General features: G+C 41.4%; 1 protein-coding gene across 2 annotated transcripts in view; it reads right to left on the bottom strand.

Annotated features, from left to right (window-relative positions):
- EGFR (epidermal growth factor receptor) overlaps nucleotides 1-14,941 on the bottom strand; it is a 158,235-nt gene that overhangs the window by 12,486 nt on the left and 130,808 nt on the right. For both annotated transcript variants that reach the window (XM_030943703.1, XM_030943702.1), the window contains exons 16-22: nucleotides 14,810-14,845; nucleotides 12,731-12,872; nucleotides 10,967-11,089; nucleotides 9,668-9,766; nucleotides 5,070-5,255; nucleotides 1,660-1,815; nucleotides 750-825 (exon numbers count right to left, since the gene is read on the bottom strand). In XM_030943703.1, the coding sequence (XP_030799563.1) occupies nucleotides 750-825; nucleotides 1,660-1,815; nucleotides 5,070-5,255; nucleotides 9,668-9,766; nucleotides 10,967-11,089; nucleotides 12,731-12,872; nucleotides 14,810-14,845 (818 nt within the window). The remainder of the gene's footprint in view (nucleotides 1-749; nucleotides 826-1,659; nucleotides 1,816-5,069; nucleotides 5,256-9,667; nucleotides 9,767-10,966; nucleotides 11,090-12,730; nucleotides 12,873-14,809; nucleotides 14,846-14,941) is intronic.

Here is a 14,941-nt window from a genome sequence, read left to right on the forward strand (position 1 = left end):
ACCATGGACTCTTGTGATGTAGCTGTTGTGACTGTCCAGTAGCTTAGGATACAAAACAAGATTTTGGGTGCCAAGATACATAAATGGATTAAGAAGACCAGAGGCTGTACTGTTTCAAAAAGGACATAGGATCTGACCATCTGCATTAAATATTTTCCAGGAATATAAGAGCCCATGGGGGAGGAAATTTTGCAATAGGTTGCTCTGAAAAGTTTCCTTTCTGCTCCTTTCTTTCAAGCAGGCTTTATGAACTATACCAAATACAAAATGAATTCTCTAAGGAGGTTATCACACTGCTTCCCTTTTAGCATTGTCCTCAGTACCAGGACAGCATAAGTGTTTTTGGCCTTAGCAGTGTTACACTGATTGACGCCAACTGATAGTGTGGCCAGTGATTTTAAGTCCTCCTAGTGATCCATCTCTATTGCCAGCTCCATTATATTTCAGGTGAAGCTGCTGAAGAAAAACTTTAACATAACTTCAGCAAATAGACCAGAGTCTCCTACCTGTGGCCCCTTTCAGGGGAGGGCTCATTACCCAAAGCATATTCTGTGAAACATCTTACCCCTCACTTACATGCAGTTTCATGGGGATTTCACTTTGTTGAATAGGTAAGTTGGGCACTGTATTTATATATTTGATCTCTTGTTCTCCTCACAATGCAAAGTAAAAAGGCCAGTATAGAGTCACCAGCAAACCATGAAATTTTCCAACCCATCTGCAATAATTGTAACTAATTTTAAACTCACCATAGCTCCAGACATCACTTTGATGAGTGTAAATCCGGTGTAAAATTGACTCCAATGCCATCCATTTAATAGGAACCTAGGAAAATTCACAAAGAATCCTTAAGAAGCTGACACAAAATTTATCAGGGATATTTACCACCAGGTGGTGTGTAAATCAATAGTTTGGTTGCGGAAGGAAAAAAAACCAAAACAGCCAACAGAACCAGCTGAATGGTAGAACAGGCAACTTTTGGGTTCCCCTTTATTATTTTCATATGTTGTGAAAAACTTGGAAACCTGTGGAATACTAGGTGTATCAGAAAGGTGTATCTCTTACTAAACAGTTTCACAATATTTTTGTAAAAATAACAGTCAAATAACTACTTTTAACAGTCAAATAACTACTTTTTAGCCTTCTATCAGAACAGGACACAAATCCAGTCTTAGGCTACATGACTGATCTACACTCATATGGTTTCAATTTATGGCCTCTGCAATATTTGCAAGCAGCTTCTCTTTAATTTCTCAGCAGGACATGTTCTCTCCATCAGCACGCATTACAACACAAAAGTGTGTTGAACCAAGTCTGATAGGTCTTTCTTCTGCTATAAATATACAACATTCCCTTTCTCTTTATAAACTGCACAGTCTTATTGGTGTTGGCTACACTGATGAATTTTCCCAGACATTCTGGGTGGGAATTTCAAAAGCATTTGCTGCTCTGCTACCTCTGCTCCCACTGCAGTCCCACTGGGCCTGATGCTGCTTTGGCTGATTTCAGAGGACTTCCACAGGCTTCAAAGGCAGCACGCTGGGATGGCAGCTGAGAGCTTTGAAAAACAAACTCTCTTTTTCCCCCCCTTTGTTTGAGGCTTGTGTGCAAGCACAAACACCAGCAAATGGGCAGCATTCATTCTGCAGTGTGCTTTACCTTGCCTCCCTCAGCATGATATTCCTTCTCGTCTGCACCGAGCAGCTTTGCCAGCCCAAAGTCCGTGATTTTCACATGTTGAGGAGTCTTGACAAGGACATTCCTGGCAGCAAGGTCACGGTGCACCAGGCGCCGTTCCTCCAGATAGTTCATTCCCTGCAATGTAACGCACTGCTGGTCAGCTCTCACTGGTACACACAAGTCACCAAACCTCAGCTGCTATGTGGTAACCACAGACACCACCATAAACACGTGGTGAGTTATCCCACCTGCACTCTCTGTTCACATGATGTTTATTGCAGGGTGAGGATGAGGGTTACTATGGTAACATTATTGACTGTTACTATTACCCTGCAGGAACCTTCTGTGGGTCCAGGCACTGGCGGGGTGATGAAGGAAAAAGACGCAGTAGTGGGTAGAGTAGATCTGGTTGCTTTGGAACTTAGTGCAAGAAATACAGAATCAGGATGGAACTTAAAAATAAAGGCACAAAGTCTTCTTTCAGCTGCACTTGTGCAAACCCAATGAGTTCTGCAGAGCACAGTACAGAGTTTAACTATCTCCTGCCATTATGTACACACACAAACTCTACAGAGAGTATTTAGACAATTACTTAAAGTTGCTCATACTGTGTTTTATTACAGGCAGTGTTCTCTGCCTTCTTTCTGCTAACAATGAGGCAGTCCACTGCAAAGGTAAAAATAGGGGGAAAACAACAACAACAAAAAAATAGTTCGAAGTCTGAACTCAGAGCTGCATCCATTTTCCACTCCTCTTTGAAAAAGGCAAGTTATTCCAGTTTCACTGCCTCCCATGATTAGGCTGGATTTGCCATAGCATACGTGCTTTTTTGGTACAACTGCCTCTCAAGGAAGAATATAACTAATTGTGCTGGTTTGACTTCTAAAGCATAAATTTAACAGCTGTGTTTCTGACCACAGAGGTTACTCCCCTTTCCCTCAACACCAGTCTTTTGGTATATGGAATCAAAAAGTTCATGATTTGCAAGTTTCCTACAATATCTTTTCCAAAATCCACTATTATTCCCAGTCCATGCATTTCTGTTGGTGATAGCTTGTGCACTTGTATTTTTATGAAGAGAATTGATAAAAAATTAGTTTTAGCCTACAAAGTTAGCACCAAAATGTTCGTGTTGATGTGATGGCAGAGGACTAGAGGTAATAATTGCCTTCCATTCTCCACCCTCTTCCTAAGCCCACTTCTAAGCTGGACCACCATCGAATCCTCCTTCCAAGTCCCTCAGCAGAACTTCACCCATGCACTGCTAATGTTGCCAAAACAAACCACCCAAACAAACTGGCACAGAGCCACTACGAGAGTGCACTGAATCACAAAAATAGATCTTTAGCAAGCAGAGCTCTTGGAACAAAAACTTCTGAGCTGCTGACAGAAAACAGACTATCTTAAAAAAAATAATAATTGCATAATCTAGCCCCAGTAGGACAAAAAATGCCCTGCTAAAATTGACTTGCTGCAGAGGCTAATAAGACTCAGAGCTGCTGAAAGGCAGAATATCAGTGTCACACTAAGCTGTTTAGGGCGCTGATGGCTGAAGACTCCTGCATGTGCATAACCATACACCGAAAATGTTGAACTGCTAGAAAGTTCAGCAGATCTTTAATTGTGTGCAGGCCTGGAGTTTAATTCATTTTTCATCACTAAGCATGAGACCATTGTGTTCAAAGAGTTCCTTCACAGTGTTTCTGCACATGGAGTGTTTATGCTATCATAACATCTTGCCTGGAATAGAGGACTCCATACCTCAGGAAAAGATAATGTTTGTAAAAGATGCAAAGAAAACTTATTTCAAAGCTGTGAAAACAGTAATGAAAATAAGCTTCCCAAGGAACTTGCCTCCTGCTGATTAGTTACCAGACATGTATTTGTTTCAATTCTTTTTTCCACTCATAAGTAAATTTTTAAAGTGTCAGAGAATGTTCAAGAATCTGGCATAACTTTATCAGAGTAGTAACACCAGACACATTGGTGGGAAAAAGCTGTACATAAGATTTATGAGTGCTTTGAGAAGAACTCCAGTGTGGAGTAGCACAAAGGAGTTATGTTGAAGGTCAGGCATCACTGGTGAGGGTAGAAGTTGCTGTGGGCAAATGTTGAACCGCCATGAAAAAATCAAACAAAAGCAAACAATTGTGAATGGCAACCTCTCGGGCAAGCAATGCCCCAAAAACCCATCTGGGGATGCATTTTGCCACCTTAAAAATTAACAAGGAGAAGAAGGAGGAGGAGGAGGGAAATACAGCCTCCAGTTCACCCTCCAAAGAGACTGAAACCAGGACAGAGAAGTAATTGATATTAGACAAGAAAGCAAAAGAGTCACAAAAAGTCACAAAAAAAGCAACTCACATCCCAAGTAGACACATAAATTAGATTTCACTTGTTGTGGAGCAAAATGTAAAAAAAGTACACTGAGATGAAAAATGTGCTCTATAGACATTTGGTGGATACATTTCTGAGGTCCTCAGCATGTTTCCTGAAAGCAAACCACGTCTGGGTGAGCCTAGCATGTACACAAGGCCTCAAGGGACCGATAAGTTTTTAAGTGTGCGGTTTTCCTGCAGACCAGCATTCCTGAAATAAATAGCATTAAAGCAACCATGCTGTGTGGACACTGCCATCTCATATGATGAATCTCCAACAAATTGCAGTTATTTTTTTTTTTCTGATTTTGCATTGTTTTTCTATGTTTGCAAATAGCTAACCACCATCCAAACACAGCATATTGGGCTAGAGGCTGTAGTGCAGTTCCTCGGCTGCTCTTTGGCAAACAGTACCAGGTGTGATAATAAGATTTTTATGGCCATTGCAGTTAGATTACAGACCCCAGCTCAGCATTTATGAATTACAGAATAGCTCTGGAGTGCCTGAATGCCTTTTGGTGAAAGCCAGCCTGAGCAAGGACGGAGATGGGATTCGGTAATCAGCAGTTTTGATCCCTGGCCTCAGAGATTTCAGCATGAAACTCTCCAAGGCACATAAGAAGATGTATTCAACATCGCTGTCCTGTGACACAGCCTGAAGAAATCCACTGATGGAAGCAGCATTTTGCTATGGAAATTGACAAATTCTTCTATTGCCTTCCCTGCTGCCTGCGCTGCATCACATTTGCATCCCATTATCCTTTCAATACTGGGTGCTTGGTTTGGACATAAATGTCTAGGTGATAATATTAAGCTGCCTAGAAGCATTTTGAAGAATAGTTAATGTCTGCTCATCAGCATGAAAATACTAAATTGTTCAAGAAAAAGTAACTGCTTACTGCCATGTATACGATACCCATGATCCAGGTGGTGAAACAGAAAGATTTGCAGAGACAGATAATTACATGCTGTCAGACCTCTGAGTTTTAGCTGATCTGGAGCTCTGCTTACCTTTGCAATCTGCACACACCAGTTGAGGAGGTACTGAGAGCCGATGTTGTCCTTGTGCTCCCGGATGTAATCCAGGAGGCAGCCGTAAGGCATCAGCTGGGTGATGAGCTGAACGGTTGAAGTGAGGCAGATTCCCAGCAAGCGACACACATGAGGATTGTCAACACTAGCCATCACATAAGCTTCCTGAGAAAAAAGGCAAAAAAAGAAACGTGAAATGCTCCCTTTGCATGACATGAATATTTGGAGGCACTTTAAAATAAATTGGTCATCCAAGAAGTTGGTAAAATACTATGTGCAAACTCTGTGTTTCATATCACATACAAAATACACATATTTCCCACTCTGACTATTTGGACTAACTATTTTCCATTCAGTGGAATGTCCAGATTTTGAACACCAAATCATCACTGAGATGCTAAGGAAGAGCCAGTCTCTCACTATGGTACACCAAGCAAACATTGGACATAAAATCCTGGGAGATTAAAACTTACAGACCAAGGAGGAATTAAGAAATTGAACACCAGCTGGAAGCTGATGGGATTTCATAATTTTGAGCACCTAATTGAAAGGGCAACACATTTTATGAACATGTGTCATATGGCTTTTTTCTCCATAGAATGAAACTGACTGGAAATCAGTATTTTTGAGAATTCTGCTCCCCTGTCAAGGTTGGTACTAACCCAGAAAGTCAAAGTTGTCATCTAGAACATGACTGACAGTCTCATTCTTTAAGAGACCATGTTCTTCTTGACCATGTTGCTCTTCATTCCATGTCAAACCAAATAGATTTATAATCAGTTCACCACTTTAGAAGCTTGAATGCTTTTCTTTAAGTAACAACAGTGAAAATACTGCCCTCAATTGGAAAAGCTGGTTTAGACTCATATAGCAATGTAAATTATACTAGAAAGGTACTTGGAATGTGGGAGCCCAAGCATTATAGACCCTTTGGTCAATTGGAATTTTGGGGTTTACTTTCATACATATGTGAAAAACTCTTTTTTCAAATACGGGTACACCCTGTGTAGCTTTAGGTACCTATCTACAGCACCCAATATACCTCCTCTTCTTTTGTTCTTCTGTGGGAAGGGAAAGACCCCTTCAGAGGCTGGTTCAAATACATTATTATATATGGCCATGGGGTAAAAATTCCTGATCTCACAGTTTTTGTATGCAAAAACTACTTATAGATTGAAATTTGAGATCTGTATTTATACTCGAATCCATGCTCGAATCCAGCTCAAAGAACAGATTCCAGGGGAAAAAAATTAGAGCTGCAGTTGTTTGGTTTCTTTAACTAACTTTGTGTCTGATTTGCAGTATGTCACTTCTAGATATTTCAAAAGGGATTTGGTTGAAAAGCAACACAAGGGGAAACAAATGGGAATTTTTCCATTCAATGAGCAGGTCAGCATCTTGATTCATCTGAAGTAGCACCTACTAATCACCCCTTGGCAATTCAGGCTAGTAATCCCCCAAAGCCTAAAATCATGGTGAAGACATGAATAGTGCAAGGGAAAGAGCAAATCTGCTCTTTCTAAGAGCTTAAGAAAATAAATTCCAAAGCACTTTACTCATCATCTAGCAAGTTCCAAAGATGTCACATAGCTCCATAGCTGGTGAGAACTATTATTAAACAAAGTTATTAAGGCAATGACGTTCAAGAAATAAGCAACCCCAATTCTTAAGCAATACTTTCTGGCCTCTGTGCTGTTGCTTAATGGGCCAGCCTAAGCAAAACATGATGTAATGCAGCCTCTTTTGAGGTACTAGTTCTGCATTTGGTATCCTTGTTTTGGAGCCCTCAGAATGAAAATGGCCTCCCAACAGACAGGTTAAATAGGACCTCCACCAGATTTAGTAAGAGCTTGTCAACCTACTTCATGATGTGGGCACATCATCGACCAACAGCCCTCTGTCATGGATAGCACTGATTGTGTGGCCTAGCTCAAGGAAAGATAAAGCAGGAACACAATCTGCTATTCAGTTTGTATATATTTGTGGCATCATTTGTTAGAGATTCTTCCAAATTTGTTATCCAATACTCAGACATAAGCAGAGACCAAAACAACTTCATTTCCCTATGCTTCCACACTGAGCCATTGCAATGATGAAGGATGCCTTGCTTCCTGCTGGGATTCAGATCCATATTGTATTCATTTTGGCAGGGCAGGGCGGGGGGGAAGACTGCAGAGCAGGAGCTGTTCTCACTGCCCATCTGCTGCACAGCCCCTGTGGGGCTGACCCAGGGGCTGAGCACTGGGAAGCTGCAGGAGCGGGGTGGGCGTTTGGGCCACAGCCTTCAGAGAGTGTCCAAGTGCTGATTGCCTCTTGCATTTGATACTGCAGAGGAAAACAGGCCACTGCCCCCTCCTTGCAGAAAGCAGAACAGAGCTATTGTGTGGCTGTGGGTCCCTCTAAGTAGCCCAAGACATTAAAGTGGGTCTTTGTTTCAACTGTTTATCTTGGAAATCTCTTCTGGTGCTCTCTGACCTGCTCCAAGTATGCTTGGTATTTAACAACAACCTTCTCAATTAACCCTACCCTAATAAACTCAGCCAGAGCTTGCCTGGATTGTAAGAGCTAAAGCTGCTGTGCTTGTTCTATACCTAGAGTGATTCTGTAAGACAAATCATCTTTAATTACACATTATTATCTTTGAGGTTCCAGTGACCTTGGAAAATTGGTTGTGTAGCAAAAATCTGTTTTGAGAAGTGCTTTTGGAGTCATCCCTCTGGCTTCTTTCCCTAGTTTTGTATTTTTTTCAAAAACTTAGTTCTGAAATACAGAGTTCCACCAACCAAATTATCTAAAAATGAATAGGATTGGAAAAGCAAGAGCTTTTTGATAAACATCCTAATTCAAAGGAAAAGATAATGTGGGGATCTGCTACTGAAATTTGTTTTAGAAGAGAATACACTTTGATAGCACTCAAGAGCACACAGCCCCTGCATCTACTACCCTGTCCAGTGATCTTGATCTGCTGAAGGAAGGATGAAGTACTGTAGGCTTGTTGACTAATCCTTCCTCCAGGATACATGCCTTCAGGAATTTAATGCAGTTAAATCCAAAGCATCCTTTGTGAACACTGTGTTATGCTCCTTATCACTGTGAAGAGCAAACAGTGAGGCAGAGCTCAGGGCAGGCAGCTGAGCAGCATCTCTGCCAGTTCCTCAATGCAGGGAATGCCAGTGAAGGGAGGGAGGTGCAGGAATGAGGGCCACATAGACCTGGGGAAGGGCTGAGCCTTGTCTGCAGTCTAACTAAACTAAAACCAAAATGGATATTGCTTCCTGTATGGATTTGGAGCTGGACCACCAATTCTTCTGCACTGCTGCAATATGCCTATCAAATCATATGGTGCATAACACACAATCTGTTGAAGCAGAGTAATGTATTGGAATAACACTGTTTATTCAGGGTGACTTGAAAAATCCAGTAAGCTTTAATATTGTCAGTAGCACAAGTGGTGGTTTGTTCACAGACATTTATCCTGAGACTTCTCACTACAAGGATGGTCTTTTTGTTAAGATCTTCACCAGCTTCAGCCACCTGAGATGAACCTTCCTACCTGAAATACCATTTGCTGGCCAAAACTGGAGTTAAAAAAAATACCTTCTAAATTCAATCCCTACCAAAAAAAAAAAAAAAAAACAAACCACAATTTTCGCCATGGCTGAAGGACTTGTGTGCTTAATTAACAACACCATCAGTTCCAGACAAACAGGTCCATTTGGGACCAGGGAAGGTTAAAAAGACAGAAAGACATAGTCTTCTTGTTGCTTAAGATTGAACCACAACATCATGGGAAATCTGAAGTTACAATGAACTTCTGAGTGCTACTCTCCTCACTCAGCAGTCTCCTTTCCTTGCACACAAATTTGTATATCCTGGGTGCTGCATGTTCCATGGCTTTGGATCTAGTTAAGATTTTCATAAACTCCAGGTGCAGGAAATTTTGTCTTTAGTACTCTATCTCATTCACTGTAAACTCAAACATTTCTGAACTCCTAAATCAGTGCCCCACAGCATTTTCTCTTGTTTTCTGAAGCTATGAACTCTATCCAAACAATAAAATAAAAATCCCAAGCTTCTGTCAGAAGGTGAGATAATTTCTTGCATTCTATGGCAGAGAAACCAGACACCTGGCATTTTTAAATTTTATTTTGGATTTATAGTTAATTTAATTCTATTTAATCAAGCAACTAGTTCATGACAACCTGCAGGATTCATAAATCACTAGGTCTGTTGTTATTTGGCTTATTTATACCACCATAATGACAATGAAGGCTACAGCTTAAGGCCTGAAATATCAGAATTTTAAAAAAGAATTAGTTGTAAATGTATGGTCCTAACTACTCCTTAGATGCTACCCCACCCCTACTTAGAGTATAAAATCTGTATTTGGGTTGGGTTCATGAGAGATACAAAAGCACTTCACAGACTGGGCTGGAAAGTGCAGAACTCCTACATGGACAATTGAATTTAGGATGCAAAATATTTCTTCCCACACAAATTCCTGAAACCCCTCTAGTTGTTAGAGAAGAAAATCCACAGACCACTGGCAATTTGAGAAAACAAACATGAAAACTCACATCAAGTATTTCCTTGTTGGCTTTTGGTGATGTAGCCTCTCTCAACTCTTTAATAGCAACAGGAATTTTAACCTTCTCTCCTTCTGGGATCCAAAGTCCCTACCAAAAAAAGTACAAAGAGTTATTCAGTCTCATACCTAACAGGTTAATTCTCACAGTTACATATATATTTTACATCTTCTGACTAGAATTAAATATTCTGAGCAATGGAAAGACATGGCAGACAACAAAAATATGCAAAAAAACGTGTCTTGTGGGAATTACCAAATTCCTGTTAATGGGGTGGTACTTCTTTTTCAGTCACCTCTACCATCCTTTCTTGAAAAAAAGATGTTCACTACTATGCCTGTGTAAATAGCCCAAGAGATGCATAAAGAGCAACACTTGTGGATGGAAATCGAACTAATTAGAGCTTCACAGCAACTGCATGTGCAAAACCTTGTCACTTCCAATTTATAAATCATGGGATGAAAATAATTAGCATTTTCTCATTAAAACCAGATGGCACCTGTGCTGTACAAATAATCCAGCCATACACATGCAGTGGTAGGGAAGTCTGTGTCCCACTGGTGGCAGTGCTCTACATCTGAAGTGTCAGGAGGCCACTTAGTGGCAGGTCAGCAGTGTGGCACTGGGAGGACATGTTCCTGAAACCCCCAGCAGGGAGGGTGCACATCTTTTTGTGCCCCTGAAGTTCCTAATCATAGCTGGAAGCCTGATTCAGAATATAGAGCTTTACAAAGAAATATAGGGATCTACAGTTAATGGAAAAGCCTGAAACACATATCCTGAATAAAAGGAGGAACTTAATGAAGAAGCACAGAGGATAAACCAAGAGAAAAAATAACTTGTGAACCTACACAACTGAAAGTGTGCAGACACTTTCACACATCTGAATCAGTTCTAATGAAAGAATGATTGAACATTATAAAAAGAAGATCCCAGATGACACAGAAAAATGGTTTTGCACTCAGCTAACCACAATGCGTTTCTTTTTCTTCTTAATATTTACAGTGGGTTGTATCTGACTGTGGTCGTTTTTAAGTCATTATCTTTGTTCTCCAGGTTCAGCAGTATGACTTTGGCAGCCTTTTATGTAAATCTTCTCCTGTTAGCCAGTTTCTAACAAAACTAATGATGATTGAGTAATCTCTCTACCCTTCAATAGATACATGCTATAAAATCTAGTTTAAAAAAAATATCTACACAATGATTGAAGTTCCCAGATCTTGCTTTGTTTTGGTGGCTTCTGCAGAAGGGAGCAGGATGAAAAGGGGAATAGAAAAATGATGATCTTACCTTATAAACAGTGCCAAAAGCTCCAGAGCCTAAAACTTTGACCTTTTTAAATTCTGTTTCCTTTAGAATTCTCAGATGAGCCTGGTTTGGTGCCTCTCCACTGGGTGTCAGTGGTTCAACAAGCTGATACAGAAAGAAGATGATGTTAGAAGGTTACACAGTCTGGAAGGTTGAACACTTTGAGGAAGCAAATAAATCCTTCCTTTAAAATAATAAACATTTGATTCCATGTGAAGTTTATGGGAGGATAATTCTGCTCTGACTTGCAGGGATAAATACCTGCTCCAAAAATCAAGCATGGAGTGGCAGCTGCCATTTTGAAGGAGAACGAAGGAATACCTCTTCTCAAATGGAGGCTATGACTTCAAAGCCTTGAAACACATGGCATGAAAAATCATGTAATTACCACAGATGCTAAAGGAGATTATTTTTGTTTTGAACTTGTGAGTAAATTATTAAAATGTTTAAAATAATGGGCAAGAATCACCAGCAACCTTTCATGTCTGTTCTTGTTTAACTGGATAAAATTCCCATAGAACCAGTGGTTCCCTCAGATCATGCAGTGTACAAGCAGCAATTGAAACTCTGACAGTGATTCTCTCCTCAAAAAAAGGATGTTAAATTGCCTATTGATTTTTTCAAAATTTTATCTTAGCCGTATTGCAAACAGTGGTAATGCCCGCCAAAGATATTTAATGCTTTTATGATGCATAAGTCAGCTTTTTCCTCGGTGTTTTTCCTTTTGATTTTTCTTCAAATGAAACCATATTTAGCTAGATTCAACCTGCTTTTAGAGAACCAGCACCCTCTCAGTTGTGATGAAATATCCTCATTTTGAGGAGTCCAGAGGGTACAATATGAGCTGAGCAGAAATTGAACTCTACTATCACAACTGCAGAACACAGCCATATGTAAAATATAGTTTCATAGTGCAATGAAAAACAAGCCAGCTTATCTTTTTCTTCTTTTGTTTTAAGGATATTAGTAGCTGACTCTGCAAAGCTGGCAAGTACAGAATGAAGCTGCAACTGGGATTTTAGCAGAATGTTAAAAACAATTGGCTAATTTACTAGAACCAGACTAGAAAGAGTAGGGGGCTAACCACAAAAGAGCAGCTTCCACGCAGGATTAGGAATGTTGTGTATATGAAATATCCAGAGGGTGATGCTGTAATGCACACAAAAACAAAAAGCAGTGCAGAAACCTTGTTCATGCCCAACAGGGTGAACCGTTCACTTTGATGGCTTTGTGGGCTTTTTGTGCTAAAAACAAACCAAAGACAAGACACTAACACTTCTTCAATTCCCTTCCCTCCTCTCCTTTTTTTCCACAGGATCAAGGGGGAAATACTTTCAAAAGCACCCCAATCTGCCCCAGGAGCCCCAAGGCTTGTCTGGAGGGACACACGATTTGAGGCTGAAGGTCTACACAGGAAGGTAGCACGGATCAGCAAACACATTGCACCTCAACCTGAAGGTGTAGTTTTTTCTGGGTAGACAATCTCAATGACTTTCCTTGGGACTGAGACATCCAAATCCCTTAAATATTTTGCAAATTATACGCAGAGGGATCAGATTTGAGATTGAGAAGGTGTTAGGTGCATGCCGCTCCTTTCCTGAGTGGCCTGGCAACTGCCGCGTTCCCCATCCCAAGGGATTGCTGAGCTACAAGGATGCAGGACACAGATGCAGGGTGCTTTAATCCTCTGGCAGAAGGAGCAGGACCCAGTGGGCCAGGTGGAGCAGGGGGGCTGGCAGTGCTCACCTCCCTCTCCTGCAGCAGGCGGCGCAGGGTGCGCTTCCGGACGATGTGGCGTCTGCGCAGGTAGAGGCCGATGCCCAGGCCCACCACCACCAGGCACAGGAGCCCTCCCACAACACCCGCTGCGATAGACGGGATCTTGGAGCTGCAACACAGCAGGGCACGCAGAAAGAGAAAAAGATTCTTAGGTGTTAGACTTTAAAGAAGGCCTAGAGAAGTTGCAGGAAGCCTTATGTTTTGATCAGACTCTGGACAGCCACATAAGCCTATTTGACCTTTCAGATTTCTTGCGCACTTGTATTTTTAAATTCCTCATCCTGTAGTCTGTTCAAAGTGGTGCTTAATTTCCATCTCGGCTTAAAATTACAAGTCTTCACTCTTCCCTCAAACTCACAAATGGAACTGATCCTCACAGCTTAAGTGAGGGGATTTCTCCTCCCTCCAACAAACCCAGCTCTCGGGATCTTTTGGTGGTCTCTGTGACCCTGAGAGACGTTAAAAGTCTCTTTCCCAGCCCGAGCACTTGAAGAATGAGTTGGAGCTCTTCATTTCTCGGTCTCAAAGTTGTTTATTGCGTCTTATCTATAAAAAATTTTCTCCTACCCTACCGAGCTCTGTCCAGCAGGACAGTTCCAGGCACACTGCCTGCCCCCGGGGTGGTGTTATGTCTTTTTACTAAATACTACGTATACAATGTTTACAATTACTTTCCAATACCTATCACCTATGCTAGACAGTGAGCTTCTACTCTAGACCAATCTGTAAGTGCCAACATCATAGCAGAAGATGGAGGCCAAGAAGAAGAAGAAAGGCTGGACATGCCCAGATCCCTCCATCTTGCCTCCTGAATCCCCGTTCTAGAAACCCCAAAATCTACCTTTTCACCCCATGATAACTTCACTATTACTCTACCTAAACCATTGTCGCTTGCTGATCTTCATATAAGGTTGGTAATTTCCTCCACAGGTCATAATCAAAACCACAAGTGTTTTGGGCTCCATGCCGGGGCTTCTGAGCCCCCTGGCAGGGGTCTTGGCCATCCTGGACAGCCAGAGGGATGTCCTGGGTTCCCACACCCACCAAGCACATGAGCATCAGATCTGTGATGCTTATGTGTGCCAGTTGTGGGCAGCCCATGTGTGATCAGAGACATGAAGCATGTGGAGAGAAGGCCTCTCAGAAAGGCATCCACAGGTGTGACACCAGCAATGCAGCTGATATCCCCCCATTATTGCGGGGGGGAAGGGGGGCATGATGTAAGGGTCACAGTGAATGTCAGATCATCAATCTTCCTTACAAGTACAAATGTCTGAAGCCAGGTGTTGTGTACCATTCCCACTGTACAGACAGATTGCTGCCTCTTTATTAAAGCTTGGGTAATTGCAAATTTAAGTTGAAAAGAAAAACCCGTTTTCCAAGGTTGTTTTTTGGTCTGTACTTAGAGATTCTTCCCAGCATTTTTCTAAGCTGCCCCAGGGATTGCTATTAAATACAGTCACTTTTTAACAGTACTTCTAGGCTGAATTTATCTTGCCATAGCATGACTTTGTGGCCAGAAACTAAATCCCTCTCTCTCAGTCAGTCAGACTGTTTGCTTGTTGCATGACCTCGAGCACATCATGAAGCCAAGCAGTGTGATATAAGATCTAGTCTGAGTGTGACAAATAAGAATCCAACTGGGCACACAGTATTTGGAGATGTACAGATCACAGTGCTGGAAAAGACCCTCTGCATCTCTGAGTCTCCTGCAACACAGGTAACTATATCAGTCCTAAACATAGCTCTCTCTGCCCTTAATCCTTCCTTTTTTCATTCCCTCCTTTTATTCTTCAGTAACAGATCCCTGGTCTCACCTTGACAAAAACTGTAGGCAGAACAAGATTTTGAAGTCTTGTGCCAGTAGCAGTGTTTCTCAGTTCTTTAATCCATTTTTATAGCTCTGAGCCTGCTTTAATCTGTCACTTCCCTGTAAACAGCTGAAGACTTTAGTCCCAGCCTTGCAGTATCCACTGTGGAAATGTAAACACACACACACACATTCCTTACAGCTCTGCCATTAATTGTAGCAGATGAAATACTCACCCATTTGGACAGCCTTCAAGACCTGGCCCTTTGCACCTGTAAAAACAAATGAATGTTACAAACATAGTAGCTCTGGCCTACATAGTTCTGTGATTCCAACTAAGAAGAGTGCTACTGATTTGAAAGTTTGTG

This window comes from Camarhynchus parvulus, chromosome 2 (assembly GCF_901933205.1).
Source record: "Camarhynchus parvulus chromosome 2, STF_HiC, whole genome shotgun sequence".
NCBI classification, from domain to species: Eukaryota; Metazoa; Chordata; class Aves; order Passeriformes; family Thraupidae; genus Camarhynchus; species Camarhynchus parvulus.